Source organism: Dysidea avara, chromosome 4 (genome assembly GCF_963678975.1).
Source record: "Dysidea avara chromosome 4, odDysAvar1.4, whole genome shotgun sequence".
Taxonomy (NCBI): Eukaryota; Metazoa; Porifera; class Demospongiae; order Dictyoceratida; family Dysideidae; genus Dysidea; species Dysidea avara.
In genome coordinates, this window is record NC_089275.1 from 19,330,471 (window position 1) to 19,346,982 (window position 16,512).

The 16,512-nt window shown below is 36.5% G+C and overlaps 1 protein-coding gene across 1 annotated transcript; it reads right to left on the bottom strand.

Annotated features, from left to right (window-relative positions):
* Positions 1-12,648: 12,648 nt before the first annotated feature.
* On the bottom strand, positions 12,649-16,511 carry LOC136254075 (probable 4-coumarate--CoA ligase 1). The gene is made up of 4 exons (XM_066046733.1): positions 15,130-16,511; positions 13,551-13,626; positions 12,996-13,136; positions 12,649-12,946 (listed from the first exon to the last, which is right to left on the bottom strand). Exons 1-4 carry the CDS (start codon positions 16,420-16,422, stop codon positions 12,744-12,746), a joined length of 1,713 nt encoding a protein of 570 aa, XP_065902805.1. The 5' UTR covers positions 16,423-16,511; the 3' UTR covers positions 12,649-12,743.
* Position 16,512: the final 1 nt, after the last annotated feature.

Consider the following 16,512-nt stretch of genomic DNA (forward strand, 5'->3'; position numbering starts at 1 on the left):
TTTGAACAATACAAGATTGAATCTGAGAGCAGTTTCAATGGAAATTGTGTACCTGAATTAAGTATTGCCATACATATTAACTACACAAGTAGGTGAATGAAGCCCTTTAAACAGACCAATGCACTTCATTGTATGCATAGGTGCAGGCAGATTTGGAAAAATTCCATATCAGAACCAACTATATGCTTCCAGTGAATGTTCTATTAGAGTATCTCGATCTTGTACACCTCCAATGCTGATCCGGGTCCTTGTTGCATAAACTGTAGCATAAATCCACTGATAATACCTTGGAAAGATGTTTATAAGGTGGTTTTATGAGTATTTGTATTATTAGTGATCATATAATTATGCTAAGACAAAACTTCATGCAGTGCTGGTCACTGTAAAGCATTAATACAATACAATACAATACAATACAATTTCATTATAATACTCAGCATATTGATCAAGTAAAGCCTAAAAGTGAAGGGGGGAGGGGGGGCTTCAGCCCCCAAAGCCCCCCCCCCCCTGGATCCGCCCCTGTATTCTATAAAGTTATAGCAACACCAGCTGACCATTATGTTTTGCACTAAATTCTCTGACTAACTGGGCAAGCAACTGGTTGATGGAATTTAATATTCCTAAATGCAAGATATTACAAATAACATTACATCCACCTTGATTACATCATAACAAAAGCAGCTTCGCTTACAAAATGTCCAACATCCCACTCGATACAGTATTGGAACATAATCATCTAGGCATCCGCCTCCATCACAGATTATCCTAGGATCCCCACATCAACTATATTTGCAGCAAAGCAAATCAACTTCTTGCACACTGCACCAACAGAAATTAAAGATCATCTTTACAAACAGCTATTACAGTAGACCCTCTGTTATCCGAACCCCTTCGTTCTCAGGCAATGATAAAAGTGTTCGGATAAGTGAATAGTTCGGATAATTGAAGCCCATACATTTATATGCAGAGCTCCATTGAAATACTCTAATAGAACGCACACCTATACTCAAAATACTCTAATAGAACAGTCATTTTCAATTCCGGATAATCGAGGTTCCGGATAAACGGGGGCCGGATAACCGAGGATCTACTGTACTTCTATTTGTTGAATATATTGTGCAGCCATCTGGAATCCCTACCACATCACAAGTAGTAAACAAACTTGAAATAGTTGCAGCTGGTTTTGTTGTAACCCGGTTTTGCTGTAAACAAATTGTGGTTTAGATCTACTCAACAGCATCATAACAGACATGTTGATGTACAGCTGTACCTTAAATGGCCCAGTCAGTAGACCAAAGAACAATGGCTTAACTCACCTTGCTATAAGAAAGTTAGTGGTCACACCTGATCATTGTCTACCTTTACCAGCCCAATATCATGCACACACTACAGTTCCCACTATCCTCTCAAGCTTATTCACCTACAAACAAGAATCGATGTTTATCAGTACTCTTTCTTACCACGAACAATTGTTCAATGGAATTAACTGCCCATTACCAACTTTGTCAGTAGAAGAAGGGACATGACATTGTGATAAAAAAAGGAAAATAATGTATTGCAAACATATGGGAATGTAAATTTAAAGCAACATGGTGCAGCAGCCATTGAAAAATTGTCAGCCATCTATTAATATATGTCCTTCCAAACTTGGTAATGCTATTCCTGACATTGACATTGATACTTGTAAGAATAATTCGATTACAATCACATGTAATTGTAATATACATTAATGTGTTGCCCCTGGTGGGGTTTGCCATAGATCTATGGCTTTGCTAATTAATAATAATAATAATAATAGTTGCTGACATTCTCCTCATCTCCTGTTGGCCTCATTATAAACTGCCGTGCCTATAGCCAATTGGAAACTTTATAGCCACATATAAAAGTGCACGCAACTGGCTACCTTGTAATTGTAATACTATATTGGGTCAGCATGAGAGGTTTTCAGGTTAGTTGTCTGAGTGCATGGCAACAAATAACTGTGAATTCATTTAACGAATTATTATTTCATCTATTTGAATTTAATATGTAAACCTCAATTGTAGAGTATAATGCATACCGTATACCTGGAAAATTTTGTAGTACGTGATTTTTACGGTTTTCATGGTTAGTAAGACTACCGTGACATTTTATCATGTGAAAATTTATGAAGCTTTAACTCACCATACTGAAAGTAGTGTGGCTCGTGTGGTAGTGTTTGTAGTGACTCCACATGTGCTTACAACTATAGTGCTGTACAAATACAAAATTTTTGTCACTGGTTAATTGCCTACCAATATATAATTGGCAATAACTGGTTAATTGGTTTGTGTGTATATTGGCAGACATAATATGTACTCAACAAGCCTGCTGGAAGGTTTAGAGTGATACCAAAGTGACCATCAACATCCTGTCTTACAATAAAAGTTATTACAACCACATATTTACACGTGCTTTGTGGTTTTGTTATGATGTTAACACTTGTCAGCAGGGGTAACTAATTTATGGTTTACCAAGTGGGTGGGCAATAACTGGTTTAAAGGTTTCTTCATTAGTTATTATTGGCTGACTGGTTAATAACTGGTTATTTTGCAAACTGGTTATTTACACACTGGTTAATAACTGGTTATTTGCACACCGGTGTACAGCACTGTTACAAACAGTATCACTCATCTGACGTTTGTTGACACTAGATGTTACTTCACAAATAGATGATTTGGAGCCTTCCACTATGACTTGTTGTGTTTGATCATAAAGAAAAGATTTCAGCCAGCCTAGTATACTTCCTCTAATACCACAATAATTTAACTTGTACAAGAGTCTTGAGTGTGCTACCTTGTCAAATGCGTAGTATCGCAACACCAACTCGATGGTTATTATCCATTTTTTTAGCAATATCGCCAGCAGTAATAAATAATTGGGATTCACAGGAGTGCTTAGATCTAACACCAAACTGGTTATCTGATATATAGGATGTTTGATCTTGTAAGTGTTTCATAATTTGGCTCACTGAGTCCAAACAAATGTATATAAGCTGATGTGGGTAACCAAAAGTACAACTCTACAGAGCAGTGTGTCTCAAGCCAGCAATTAATTGATGTGATTGTCAGTGTGCTTATGGCAATTAAAAGCTTCTGGGGCTTGTTTTTGTTAATAAAGCTTGAAATTTGTTGTTAAAACCAAATCGAATGCCAATGCAATTGGTCTAGAAACATTTACGTAATGCTTGCATTGGTTGTATATTTTTGCATAGCCATCATTGCAGGATTGAGTAGGGTATGCTTCTCTGCCTGCAGATTGATAGATGGTGTGGAATGACATCTGCAAGACTTAGAGTGACGACCTATAGTATAGTTTTACTGTCTGGTTGTTAATGACTATGCATGGCTTCATGAGATCCAAACACTGCATGCGTAGCTCTGCATAATGATGCCCCTGAGGGTTGTGAACATGTTCGTAGTAGACAAGGTTAGTGTGGGTGACTATAACTACTAGCTCACTAACTTAAGTATACCAAACTACCAGTATTTTGCAAAATTTAACTGGTGGATACTATTATACATCTTTTCAATCTAGTTTGCTTCTCTGTGCTTTTGAGGAATAATACTGGAATCATTGCCTTTCCCACGCATTAAACACTCTCAGCTGGGGATTGCAATAGTACATTTTCAGCATATTTTCTACAGTACTCAAATGGTTCTGCTCAGTGCCCAAAATAATTAACATTGCACACTTTTCAATTACTTGACTCCTATGTATAGTGGATGGGGGGCATAGCCAGACTAGCCAGACTTTTTGTTATGCCAGGGCCTAGCTATGTACTTAACAATATAGCTTACATAACAGTATAGCTACGTAAATGATAATTATGTATGCCCCCAGGGAAGTTTTAAAAATAGATCCTCTGATATTGAATCTGAGAGTGATTTCAGTAGTTTGTCAGAATACTATTAATATTTGCATGACTGTTGCATTAAGGTGATGTGGGTACGTATCTCAATCTTGCTAAGCATTTATTGTAAGCATCCCAGTCGATTGTAAGATGGTGGCCCAATTTTAATGTTCAATAAAAGCTAAGGGTATCTTTGATAAGGGGTCTTTAGCCCTTCTTGACAGGGGTACCACCCCTGCTGTATACGAATTAGCTACCTGCTAGATCACCAGCCACATGCCGAGTCCACTTTCCTCATGCAGTCTACTTTCCGGGTCTGGGTCTGCATGTAACATCCATCCAGAAATATTAATTATATCAGAGTCATCAACCTTAGTAAGGCCATTCACAGCTACTTGTAATGTACAGTACCAGATAATTGAAATGATTGTCAGCAAAACTAGAGGCTTCAAAAACTAGTACAGATATAATTATAGTACTAAAGTTTATCCATAATATAGCTAGTTCTTGAAGATCTAGTTGTTTGATGCGGCCTATAAGCGCTCCGTGCTTTCATTCAAATTCCCTGCTAGTCTGGTATTAAGGCACCGTTGTATGTATGTATGTATGTGAAATAGCTATATAGCTACTGGTCGCAATTAGTAAGATTATTATCTTGCATACAGTTAGTGTAGGTAGAGTATACACGTAGGTAGTGATGCACAACACATTTTAAAATGTCTACAGATGTCCATATAAAGATGGGCATGTCTATGTGTGTTGCACAAAGTTGAATGGCTTGCCCACCCAGTGCCCAGGCATGGCAAAAAGTCTGGCTACGCCACTGTTTGACATCACTTCAGCCCAAGAAGTGCCTTTTTGCCAACCACAGCAACCACGGTGCACATATCATTTTAGGTATATGATATTAAAATTATACTCTAGTTGTGTGTTTTGATTATAGCAATTTTTGTAACTTTTACACCACACAAAATCACATTTATCACTGCATGCTTAATCTTTAATACTACAAAATATGTGCAATGTTAAAACCTTATTTTAGGCCCTGGTTCTGCTTGAATTCTTCACGCAGAACCAGGGCCTTTTAACACGTATCCTTTTAAACTATACAAGTATACACTATAGCAACTAGCTGCTTTGTAAATATTGTACTGTATGCATGATCATTAATGAGCAACTAGCAGGATTTCCATTATATTCACAGTTTCTGCATTAACACTACAATAATTATAATACACAGTCAGTGATTCCACTGATACAAAAGCATAAGTAAATATCCACGGATTAAATAAGGCATTTAGTCAGTTCACAGTAGAGGGCCTGTTTACTCTTGTTAGGACTGCGGGAAGGTAAGCAGACAGCGATGATCACAGAGCCTAAGAAAACTAAATTACTGAGGCTGAATTAAAGTCAGTGTGTGAATTGTAAATAAGATTTAAAAATATGCTGAATTAAATGGTCGTATATCAAAGCTAATTAACAGTACAATATAAAGAAGAAACACACTTAAAAGGATACTACTATACATAGTAGTAACTTCTGTAACTTCACATGTCTACTCACTATGTCACCTCATGATTAGGTGCTATGAGTCAGTGTGGGCAAATGTTCCATGTCCCACAGGTGAACATGTGGACACCTGAAGTCCCATCTAGACTTTCACCCACTATACGTACAAAACATGGAAAGTTGGGGTCCCCAATTTACACCAGGTACCCATTGATGTTACAGTTAAGTGGGCTGCTTCCCCAGTTGACACCAGGTACCCATTGATGTTACAGCTGGGTGGGCTGCTTCCCTAGTTGACACCAGGCCACAGGGTCTCATTTAAACAGCTGGATAAACTGGGTACAAGTCTCTTGCTCAAGGAAACAACAACAACATTAGTTTGGCATAATTGAGCATCAAACCTGAAATTTTTCAGTTACCATTGCAGGCCAATGCTCTAACCACTTAGCTGTGTTGCCTCATGTACAGACAGACAGACAGACAGACACACATAGAAAGCCCTTAGCTACCATGCTAGCATGGTCAAACTTTCCCAGTGAATCAGCACTGGGACACTTGTGTGTGTGCTACTCAGGTGCAGGTGCCAGCAAGTCCTCCTAGGGCAGGACTACATAGTAACCTGCAGGAGGCTGTGCCATATCCCACAGGTGTCAAAAGGTGTGGATACCCAAAGTCCCACCTGCAGCACCTGGGCCTTCACTTTCTGTGAGACATGGAAAGTTCTTCTCTAGTTTACACCGGTATCCACTGATGCTACAACTAAGTCCCCATTTAAACAGCTGGGTAGTGTGAGTAACTTTCTTGCTCAGAGAAATGAGAAATGCCAATAACATCTGGGCATAACCAGACATTGAACCAGGAATCTTTTGTTCTAACCACTAGCAAATTGGCTTATATTTTCCCACGACATGCACAGTGTTGGGAGTAACGCGTTACTTATGTAACGCGTTACGTAATATTATTACTTTTGTGGTACCTAAGTACTATAACGAAATATGCTATAAAAACAGGTAATATAACTCGTTACTTTACTTAGAAATGTAACGCGTTACCTACGAAATATAGTTACTGTAACGAGTCTAATATTACGTAATATTATTACTACAAGTAACGAAGTTACTAATCTCGTTAGTAATCCACTGAGTAACGCCTAGCCACAACGAAGTATTGAAGCCTACTGAACACCAGCTTCCATAGGCGGCGGAAAGAGGGGGCTAGGGGGCTGAAGCCCCCCCTCAGAATGATATCACACCGAAATTATCTTTTCTTGGAGTGGGGCTGAAAACCGTGATAAAGATCGAGATACTCTAATAGAGCAGTCACTCTAATAAAGTGGTCAGTGTGTAGCGAGCTACGTAAAGATTTTTATGTAGTTTATCAGCTAGAAATGGTAGCTGGTGAGGTGGAAAGCTCTTGTAAGTTGGTTGTGACCTTTTTTTTTTTTTTTTGGTCTCACCTTACCAAACTATAGAAATAAGTCTGGGTCAGCCCAGCCCCCCCTCATATCAACTACTTGCTCCGCCGCTGCCAGCTTCTTACTTATAACCAAGATTTGCACATTGTCCAACAACGAAATCATGTCACGTGATAAGGTGGTAGTTTCACACGTGACAGCTTAAGGCTGTAGACACGAAGTAATATAATATGTAATATTATTATAGTTACTTTATTTTATGTGTAATATGTAACTGTAACTAAATAGTTCAGTTACAAATAATACGTAATATGTAACTAGTTACTTGTAAAAAGTAACTTTCCTAACACTGCATGCACACTATATACACACACACTCACATGCACACAAACACACACATGCACCCATTAGAAACTTATTTACCCAATCGTCTTTATAATTGTGTTTATAATCGCCATTTGAGGCAACCAGCAAAAATTACATTGCTTGACTAAAATTTCAGGAAACTTACATTCTACTGTAACTCAACATGTTAGACTACTACATATAGGTAATAATAAAACTTTTTTGATGATGTTTTCTGTGAAGCATAATATATACATGTAGACTTGTAATACTCTACGGGTTTCAATTTTAGTACTAACCCACTGCATGTCCATTAAGTCATCTGTCTATATTATAATGTTTTCAACATGAACTATTATGTACTTATACATGTATTATGCTTTAACTGCATGGTTATCCCAAACAAGGGCTTATTTCTATGATGCCAGTTTATAAAGCTGCTTACAACATTTTTATGGTTCCTTTCACTGCATTTTATTTATTTATTAAGGCTTTACAGCACAAGTGCTGAAGATCTGTAGGACACCTAGCTGGTCCTACATGCAGCCAGTTTAAACATATTAAGATGTTTTAAAAGGTGCAGAAGGAGAAAAAATTCATGACTGGACCTGGGCAGCTTCAAACCTGCAGCCATCCGATTTATGCTTAAACACTTACAGAGTCTAGCCAGGCAGTCTTGTTAATTTCATGTATTTATATCCATAGGAACCCTAGAGAGGGACTTATTTCAAAGTATCCCAAGTGGAACTAAATGGACATTAAAATAGTTCACCTTTATGTACAACCATGAGTAGAAATATGTCATTGTGTCTTAAAAACATACCATGTTGGTCAATGAATATTTTGTAACTTGTTATTTTAACAGGCAGGCAGCATCAGCCGAAGCTGTCCTTCAGCTACGCCCTGCACACAACATACACATAAACACACACATAAAATAATTAGCTACTTATGAACAAACTAAGGGACCATCCATAATTTTCAGTCTTTATTCAAGCATACAAAGAGTACTCTTTTTCTAACCCCCTCCCTCCTTCACAAAGCATACTGTATAAATGTTGATACTATGTACAGTATATACACAATGATTATTCATCATTTTATAAGTGTACGTGTGATTTAACCCCCTCCCCCCTAGCGTACTCTTTGTACTCTTGCGTAAAGGCTGAAAATAATGGATGACCCCTAACATTACTAAAATGTTCTTAAATAACTATGAGTAAATGTTGTTGTGCCATGTAAAGCTGTCGGCAAAGCATTCCACAATGTAGTTCTACGATAGTGCAAGCTACACTTCGAACAGTAATTAGTGTTTATAACAATCCATGAACATTTCTACTTGCACATCCTGTGACACCCAAACATATCATATTATGGAGATGCACTGAAGTTGACTTATGCAATGTTTTATAAATATCATTCACATAGCAGTATGAAACTTCCATTGACCAGTAAGAGAACATCTTGAAGAATAATCACCAGGTGGGGGGTACTTATAGAATATTCTATTCCCATGTTCCAGTCATGGTATATACTATGGATCCTGCCGATCACTTTATTCTTCCATGTTTCAGTGTGACATGTGTAATATCTGCTTCATTACTAATAGACAATTCTGCAACTGATGATAAGCTTGAAACAGTGAATGGTATGGCAGTTGTTATGATACTGAATTAGCTGGAAGGTAGACAATATTTAAATCTAAAAGAATACAATAACTTGAATAGGTGTATACATACATATACACAAAAAATATGACTAAGCTTGAAGACACACAAAAGTCAAGCATTTATCACCAATATTTACATTAAAATTAATTATATGCAAAGTTATGTTGGCTGGGTAACAAAGTGTGAACATACAGTGTACAATGCTCCATGTATTCCTCCTCATTATATTGTTATAATGTAGCGTTGCTTCAGTATTAGATTAGTATTGGACTCAAAAATTTGCCTTAGTATATATTTATCTGGATTTGTGAAAAGATCAAAGTATCTTTGTCACACAGAAAATTTGACCCATTTTTTTGAACTTTGAAGGGCTTCATATTTTAACTTTCTATTTATGGCAATGATGGCATATGATTGCCTGAAAATTTCCTTGAGTGTAGCTACAGTATCTGGCTGCATGTTGATACTAAGAGCAAATTTATCATTGTAAGGAATCAAGTGTTACATCATTTTGTTTGCTGGTATATAAAATGTGTGAAAAAGTACCTTTTCACAAATCACACATAGTACAGTAAAAGTATATCTGGCCTATCATAGTAAAGTGTTAGTAATACCAATGTAATTTGAAAATGATTTAGTACAATATACATTTTATTACTAATCAGTAAGTATTACTTTCGGAAATGAATGTAAATACAGTAATTGATTAATTCAAAAGTCTTATATCACCACAAGAAAATTTAACGGTTAATATTATCTATATTTAAGATACACACAAGAATAAATGTTTAGCACTTGGGCCTTGTACACATCCACGTCTAAATAAGCAAAAACTCACCAAGTAATTAGATCAAAATAGTGTGCATTAAGATTATAGACCTGCTGGTAGGGAAATCCACTCAGCATTTACAACCCTTTGGGTGAAACATTGATTCTCAACTTGAGGGCTATTTTTGAAGTTTCAAGTGAAGAACAGGCTTAGGGTAAAATATTTTGAACAGCCAAGCTATATTTAAAAGCTTGTAAGTCTCACAAAGATTGTCCAATTTTTTACAGCAATAAAGACTTTGCATAATAGCGCTAGTTACTTTTTAGAGCAACGTCACTTGACAACATGGGATTTTCATCTGATATTTATACCAGTATAACAAATGTAAAATTCCTAGTAACTAGTAAGTATTTACAGGTAAATAATATAATAGTATTTAGTATTTCCTTAGTATACCACAACCTTAATAATACTTTCATGTTATAGTATATGTACGCATTGAGCTGGATTCTTAAAAATAATTAATAACTCACGGATGCAATTACACACGATCTTGAAATTTGCTCATTTGTAGCAGCACTGCTTTACCCACTAAAAATATTTCTAAATCTTTTCGTTCAAATGTCTGACACAATATTTACAGCCAATCAAAATTTTCACCATATATTTCCTATGGGGAAGTCATAAAAGTGCAATGTCCATTACAGACCTTTCCCAAACTTGTAATGGAATTAAACCGTACATGCTTGTTGTTGGCACCTTTGCTGTCACCACTAATCATCTGGTTGGCTGAAATGTTGTTAACTCTCTTGAGAAAAAGATCCACATTTTAATTTTAGCTGTTTTTCAGGATCCATGCAGCTCAACTTGTACATACTATAGTAAGTAATTACTACTAACAGCAAAATAGTATTAGTGATAGTATGTATATTATTAGAACAACACTACTATAGAGTGGGTGATTCATTGGTGACATGATACACTGCAGAACAAAATTTGAGTAAGTCAGTATCAAGGTATATATGACCCAGGCTTGGCCTGCATTATATATAATATTATTTCATTTTAATTTACTCGTGCCATGCATTGTGCTACTAAGATTACTAGAATCAAGAGTACATAACATAATAATAAATCAAGAGTAAGAGTACAAGAGCATAATATAATAGAAGAGTACAAGAGTACTTTTTACAAGACAAAAGTACTTTTTACAAGAGTACATTTTACAAGAGTACTTTTTTACATAATAATAAATCAAGAGTAAGACTACAAGAGTACTTTTTATTATTATGTACTCTTGCTAGAATGCATTTAGCTGCACATGTGAACTTAACTGCATATGTGAACTTAACTTATAAGGAATGGAGTTATGGCCTCATAGGCCCGTACAGCCACTTATAGGTTTATTGTACATGTAAATGCGCATCTATAATAATAATAATCAGCATACACATTCAATGAATTAGTTAATACTCTATATCTCCATCGAATGCATGTACAAGCCAAAACTGGCATTGTAACTGGATTATAATTATAACAAATGAAATACAATATTGCTATTTACTTATAGTTATGTAATATGTATAGAGACTAGAACAGGTCAATTATAAGAAATTATTACAGTGTCCAAATATACTGTACATATGGTCATCATAATCATTCCAGCTATTTCTTACTGTGCTTTTAACCATGCACTGCATGCTGGCATGTTAAAATTATTATTGTAATTTGTAACCTGTGTATTTTATACAGTTATTATTGCAATTCAAGTGCTAGCTGCTTACTTGGAGGAAGACTATTTAGATCAGCTACTATACCTAGCATGACAGCCAGGGCTCACAGCAGTGAGTCGCATTCCTAAGAAAATGCAAAGCACAATAATAAGCAAATACAGTGTGTTGTCTACATGTAAGAAGGTTTTGCAGTTTTTAATAGGAAAATGCATTGTACCTGTACTTGAGAAACTATGGTATAAACACACTAATGGTCGAGCCAAGATGTACATAATTCTGTGCCTCCTTCAAATTTTTGCAAAGTAATGTCATTGGTGATTGAAATACTCTAATAGAGCAGTCACAACACATAGACTTCCATGGCCCTAGCTATGTTGGTAAATTCAAAGCAAAATTAATAATGCTTCAGCTATTTTTCTGGCAAAAATAATGAGTATATGATTATGGGATTGCTGGAACAACTATGCTCAGTTGTCTATATAAGTCATATCAATTTATTACAACAGACTCCTTGCGTCATTTAACATACTTAAAGGTGGGCATGGTGGCAGAGTGTGAGTTATTATATATCTACATGATGAAGAGCATTAAAACATGATCACAATGCTATCATTGTTTTTGATTTTCAATGCAAAAGTGGCCGTCATGTTTAGTTTCACAACTGCAGCTTGCAACATTAATTGTGAAGGCTACCACCAACACATTCTGGTATAGAGCAGCAGCCAGTGTAGACACATATATACATGAAGCCAATGTTTATAGTATTGAATTGAGTAAAGTTGCACAAAAAATTAGAAACATTGATGAATACTTTCCAACAAAACTATAGCTGCATATATCATGATACTGGACATGTTGAAACTTTAATAGCTTTCAACTCTTAGACAATGTGTATCATGTGGTACATTCATTTCAATCATTTGCTAGTGGCAACAACTAAGGGAATTCCTGTAGTTACTTTTATTCTTAGTAAAAGTTATATAATAAACGATTTATGTACATTATATCACACAGCAAAAATATTACCTATATTTATACTAACTCCATCTTTAGTCAGTCTAATCAAAAAACTCCCACATATATACCAAGGCAAAATAGGCCACAAATCTATAGCTAAATGACTCCAATGCTATTCAGAGTTGAAGCCTGTGATCTGATAAGTAAAACTGTTGGATTAGTAGTTCCAACACAAAAACATAGATGGAATAAATATAGGCAGTATTTTTGATGTATGATGCATGCTGTGTCAGTTCTGTAAAGGAAAAATGCTTCTAGCACAAAAAACATCTAACTCTTCACTGATGTTTTCTACTGCAGCATAGGAATGCTAAATTACATGAATTTTGAACTCTCAATCAATAAACAATTTAGGTTACACAAAAAGCACAGAAGTAAAAATATATATATAGTTAACTTTTAATTGCTACTTTTATTATTTGTTTTTAAGCAATCTTCTTTGAATTTTTCCACTTGGTGATTTTGGTATTTCTTTGATAAACTTTACTCCTCCTTTTAACTGTTTGTGTTCTGCTACTTGTCCCTTCACAAAATCCTCCACTTCTTGTTCACTCAGCTCATCACTACTCCTCACCACAAATGCTCGGGGAAGCTCACCAGATCTCTCATCATCAACACCTTGTACAGTGACACTACTAACATCATCTGGATCATGTGATCCCCTTACCTATAACTGCCACATCAGAGATGTGTGGATGTTGGAGAAGAAGAGCCTCCAGTTCTGCTGGAGCTACTTGAAGACCTTTCACTTTGATCAACTCCTTCAACCTGTCAGTTATGTAGAAGAGGTTGTTCTCATCATAGTAACCTGCAACACACACACTGGCACAATTAAGTTAACGTCCAATATACTATTCAATCATACACACAAGGAATATACTAACAACCAAAATATCTATAGGTTATCAAAAAGTATCATTATGCCTATACTCTTAGTGTAATGCCCTTAGCTGGTCCATGTAGAAAATTGTGGGCTAGATATGTTGCAAATTGCTAAACCAAGTAGTGTTAACTATATTATGGGACTGGGCCTGCGAAAATAGGGCATGTGACTAAAAACTACATTCTACTACATGATAGATCATATCTCAGTACTGGAATGAAATATCTGCATTTTGTAACATGAAAGTGTGAAAAAGTATTCACATTTATGTGCCCACTTGATGTATCACAAATCCCTAAAAACCACACATGCAACAAAATGCATCTCACCATCACTTACCAAGATCCCCAGTGCTCAACCATCCATCTTTAATGCTAGAAGCTTCAGCTGGAAGACTGAAATAACCCTTCATCACCTAGACAGAATGTATGGAATGAGAAGACACAATTATACCATTATAAACATGTATACATGTAAGCGTAATATGGTGCAATATATGTGACCTGTTGAGCAAAAACCGGCTGTTTTCGCACATGCCTCGAATTCCATTTTATTGCTCCTCTGTTATGTATAGTAACAAAGGAGTGGATAGCCAAAGTTTCAGCCTTTTGTGATGAATAGTCTTGGAGTTACCCCTGTATAGTGCTGGACAGTTGGAGCAGGAATAAATTCGATTTATACAGCAACAATATGGCAAATAAAATACAGGTGCTTATTTAATCGATCATAACTCACGACTGAAACAAGCTACGAATACAGCGTTTGGCTCACTCTGTTCACCGTGAACTGGCACATCGATCAAGGTAGAGTATTTTTCGTGTACATCTCCGTGTGGGCAACGAAGAAGGCCATTTCAACAATTAAATGATGATGGTACACTTATTTCTACTGCCTCGTAAATAAACACACATAGCTCGCGTACCATACACTGTACAAACACTTAACAAAGATATTCTTACTTCCAATAAACAAGAGAATCTGGTGGTGTATAGATTTTTACTGATTTGAGCTTTGTTTCAATACATACCGAAGCAATTAAACCATCCATATATTTTTTATGTAGCACACGTATTTTTACCCAGTTTATTTCAATACGTTTTTATAGCAAAATAGAATTTTGCGAAAACGACCGGTTTTTGCTCAGTGGGTCACACATGTATCTACTAGCTAGCTTACAATACAAGCACTGTGATGTAGCATATAAAATAAAGTAGTGCATGGACAATCAATCAATTTTCATTGTTCAGTATATCAGACATTAATTTAATCATCAAGCTCTTAAACAGCCTAAGCCACAACTTTAAATTGATAGTCAGTACCATCAATATATCAATATTACAACATACTGTATCGTATTACAATTTAGTTAAAGTATCATGGGAACTCAACTACCTGACTCTTGTTTATATGAAATTGAAAATGACTTATTCAATTAGAACATTACAAGTGTCAGTGAATAATAATAATAAAGTAAGTGGCTGAGTACGTATTTGAAAGAAGTTCTGTAGTGGGCTTCAACTATCCAAACAATTCACTTATCTGATCATAGTCATAAGGTTTAAATAAACAACGGTCCGCTATATATTGATACATATAACCAATCACTAATCCCTACAAAGAGATTAGCATTAGGGCATTAAGGTGCAGACACGCACACAAAAAATGTACGCATTAGGACATGTATGCTCCATGTTCAAGTGCATGCACAAAACTAGGTATATTGGAACATGATTTCAGTAATAGTAATCGATAAAAAATGTTGAAGTGTCCTGATTACTTTTGATGACTTGGTAAGGATACTATCGAGATCATTGCCAAGTGGGCAAATTACACAGGTGTCCTCATTTTCAAACGTCATAATTAACAGATTCTGTAGTACAACTATACACAGAAACAGTGGACAGTCTATAAAGCATACCTGAGGCCCTTTGACAGTCACTTCACCACGACAATGTGGACCCACTGCCTTGCCACTATCAACATCTACAATCTTCACTTGAGTGTTCTGTATGGGTACTCCTATAGTGTCCAGATTATCCACATCTCTTGGGTTAAGATGACAAACAGGACTTAGTTCGGTGCAGCCGTATCCCTGACGCAGGATACGTGTTCCCAACCGGTTCATAGCTTGACGTGATAATTCACCATCAAGTGGAGCAGCTGAGCACGTTATATGTCGTAAAGTTGAGATTTTGTAGTCATCTACTATTGGATGCTTAGCCAAGAAAAGTACAAGAGGTGGAGCCAAAAAGGTGTCTGTTACTGAATATTTCTTTAGGCTACTCAAGAATAAAGCAGGCTCAAATTTTGGCAAGACCACCAGTGGTGCTCCCTGATAAAAGCAGATACAAAGAATACATACCATGCCATATATGTGGTAGAATGGCAGCACCCCAAGAACACAAGAATCTGGAGCATAGAAATCTAAAAATTGTGGATGTGTTAATTGAAGAATATTGGCAGTTACATTGTAGTGAGTCAGCATTACTCCTTTAGGGAAACCTGTGGTACCACTAGAATACGGCAACACACCTATGTCTTCTTTGGAAACTATTCCAATTCTGTGTGGAAATCTTGATCCACTGTCATTCACTAAACTCTGGTAGGATATCATATTCTTCCCTTCTCCCACACCTCCATCATCACCCAGTAATATCAACTTCTCTACACAACCTGCCTTACTGGCTGCTTCTTGTATTGTTGGTAACAAGGATGGTATGGTGGCTACGTACTTTGAGTTTGAGTTCTTAAACTGGTAGGCTAACTCTCCTGCAGTGAAAGCTGGATTACAAGTACTGATAATCCCTCCCATGGCAAGTGTAGAGAAGAACATTGTACAGAATTCCACACTGTTGGGAGAAACTAGTGCTAACACATCTCCCTTCTGCATACCACTCCTCACTAGACCAGATGCCATATTAACCACTGACTCCTGTACTTCATTGTATGAGTATTCCCTTCCTGTAACACCATCTATTAGAGCAGTCTTCTTGCCATACTTGGGAAAGTGCTGGAATACATGATTGTAGAGGTCAGTCTCAGGGATATGCACATCATCATACGGGCAAGTTATAATGAAATTATCAGGAATGGACGAGCTCGATAAGCGACGGCTGTTGCTGGAGATGGGGACGATCAGTGGAACCCGAAGTCTCGTCAATCTTAGACTGGTATTAGCTGCAAGGCGAAAATAACACATAGCTCTATGCATGATGCAATTCCGTACGGCAGTGAATTGAGAATCACCTCGACAGTCACAAAACTACTTACTGAGGGTGTGTTTGCACAACACGTGATCTTT

What these genes read in the sequence shown, in the direction of transcription:
- LOC136254075 (XM_066046733.1), bottom strand. Translation starts at nt 16,422, where the DNA reads ATGCATAGAGCTATGTGTTATTTTCGCCTTGCAGCTAATACCAGTCTA. An exon ending in TGACTGTCAAAGGGCCTCAG is followed by an intron (nt 13,627 to 15,129) that starts GTATGCTTTATA and finishes CATTCTGTCTAG; the next exon opens with GTGATGAAGGGTTATTTCAG. An exon ending in GTTGAGCACTGGGGATCTTG is followed by an intron (nt 13,137 to 13,550) that starts GTAAGTGATGGT and finishes TGTGTGTTGCAG; the next exon opens with GTTACTATGATGAGAACAAC.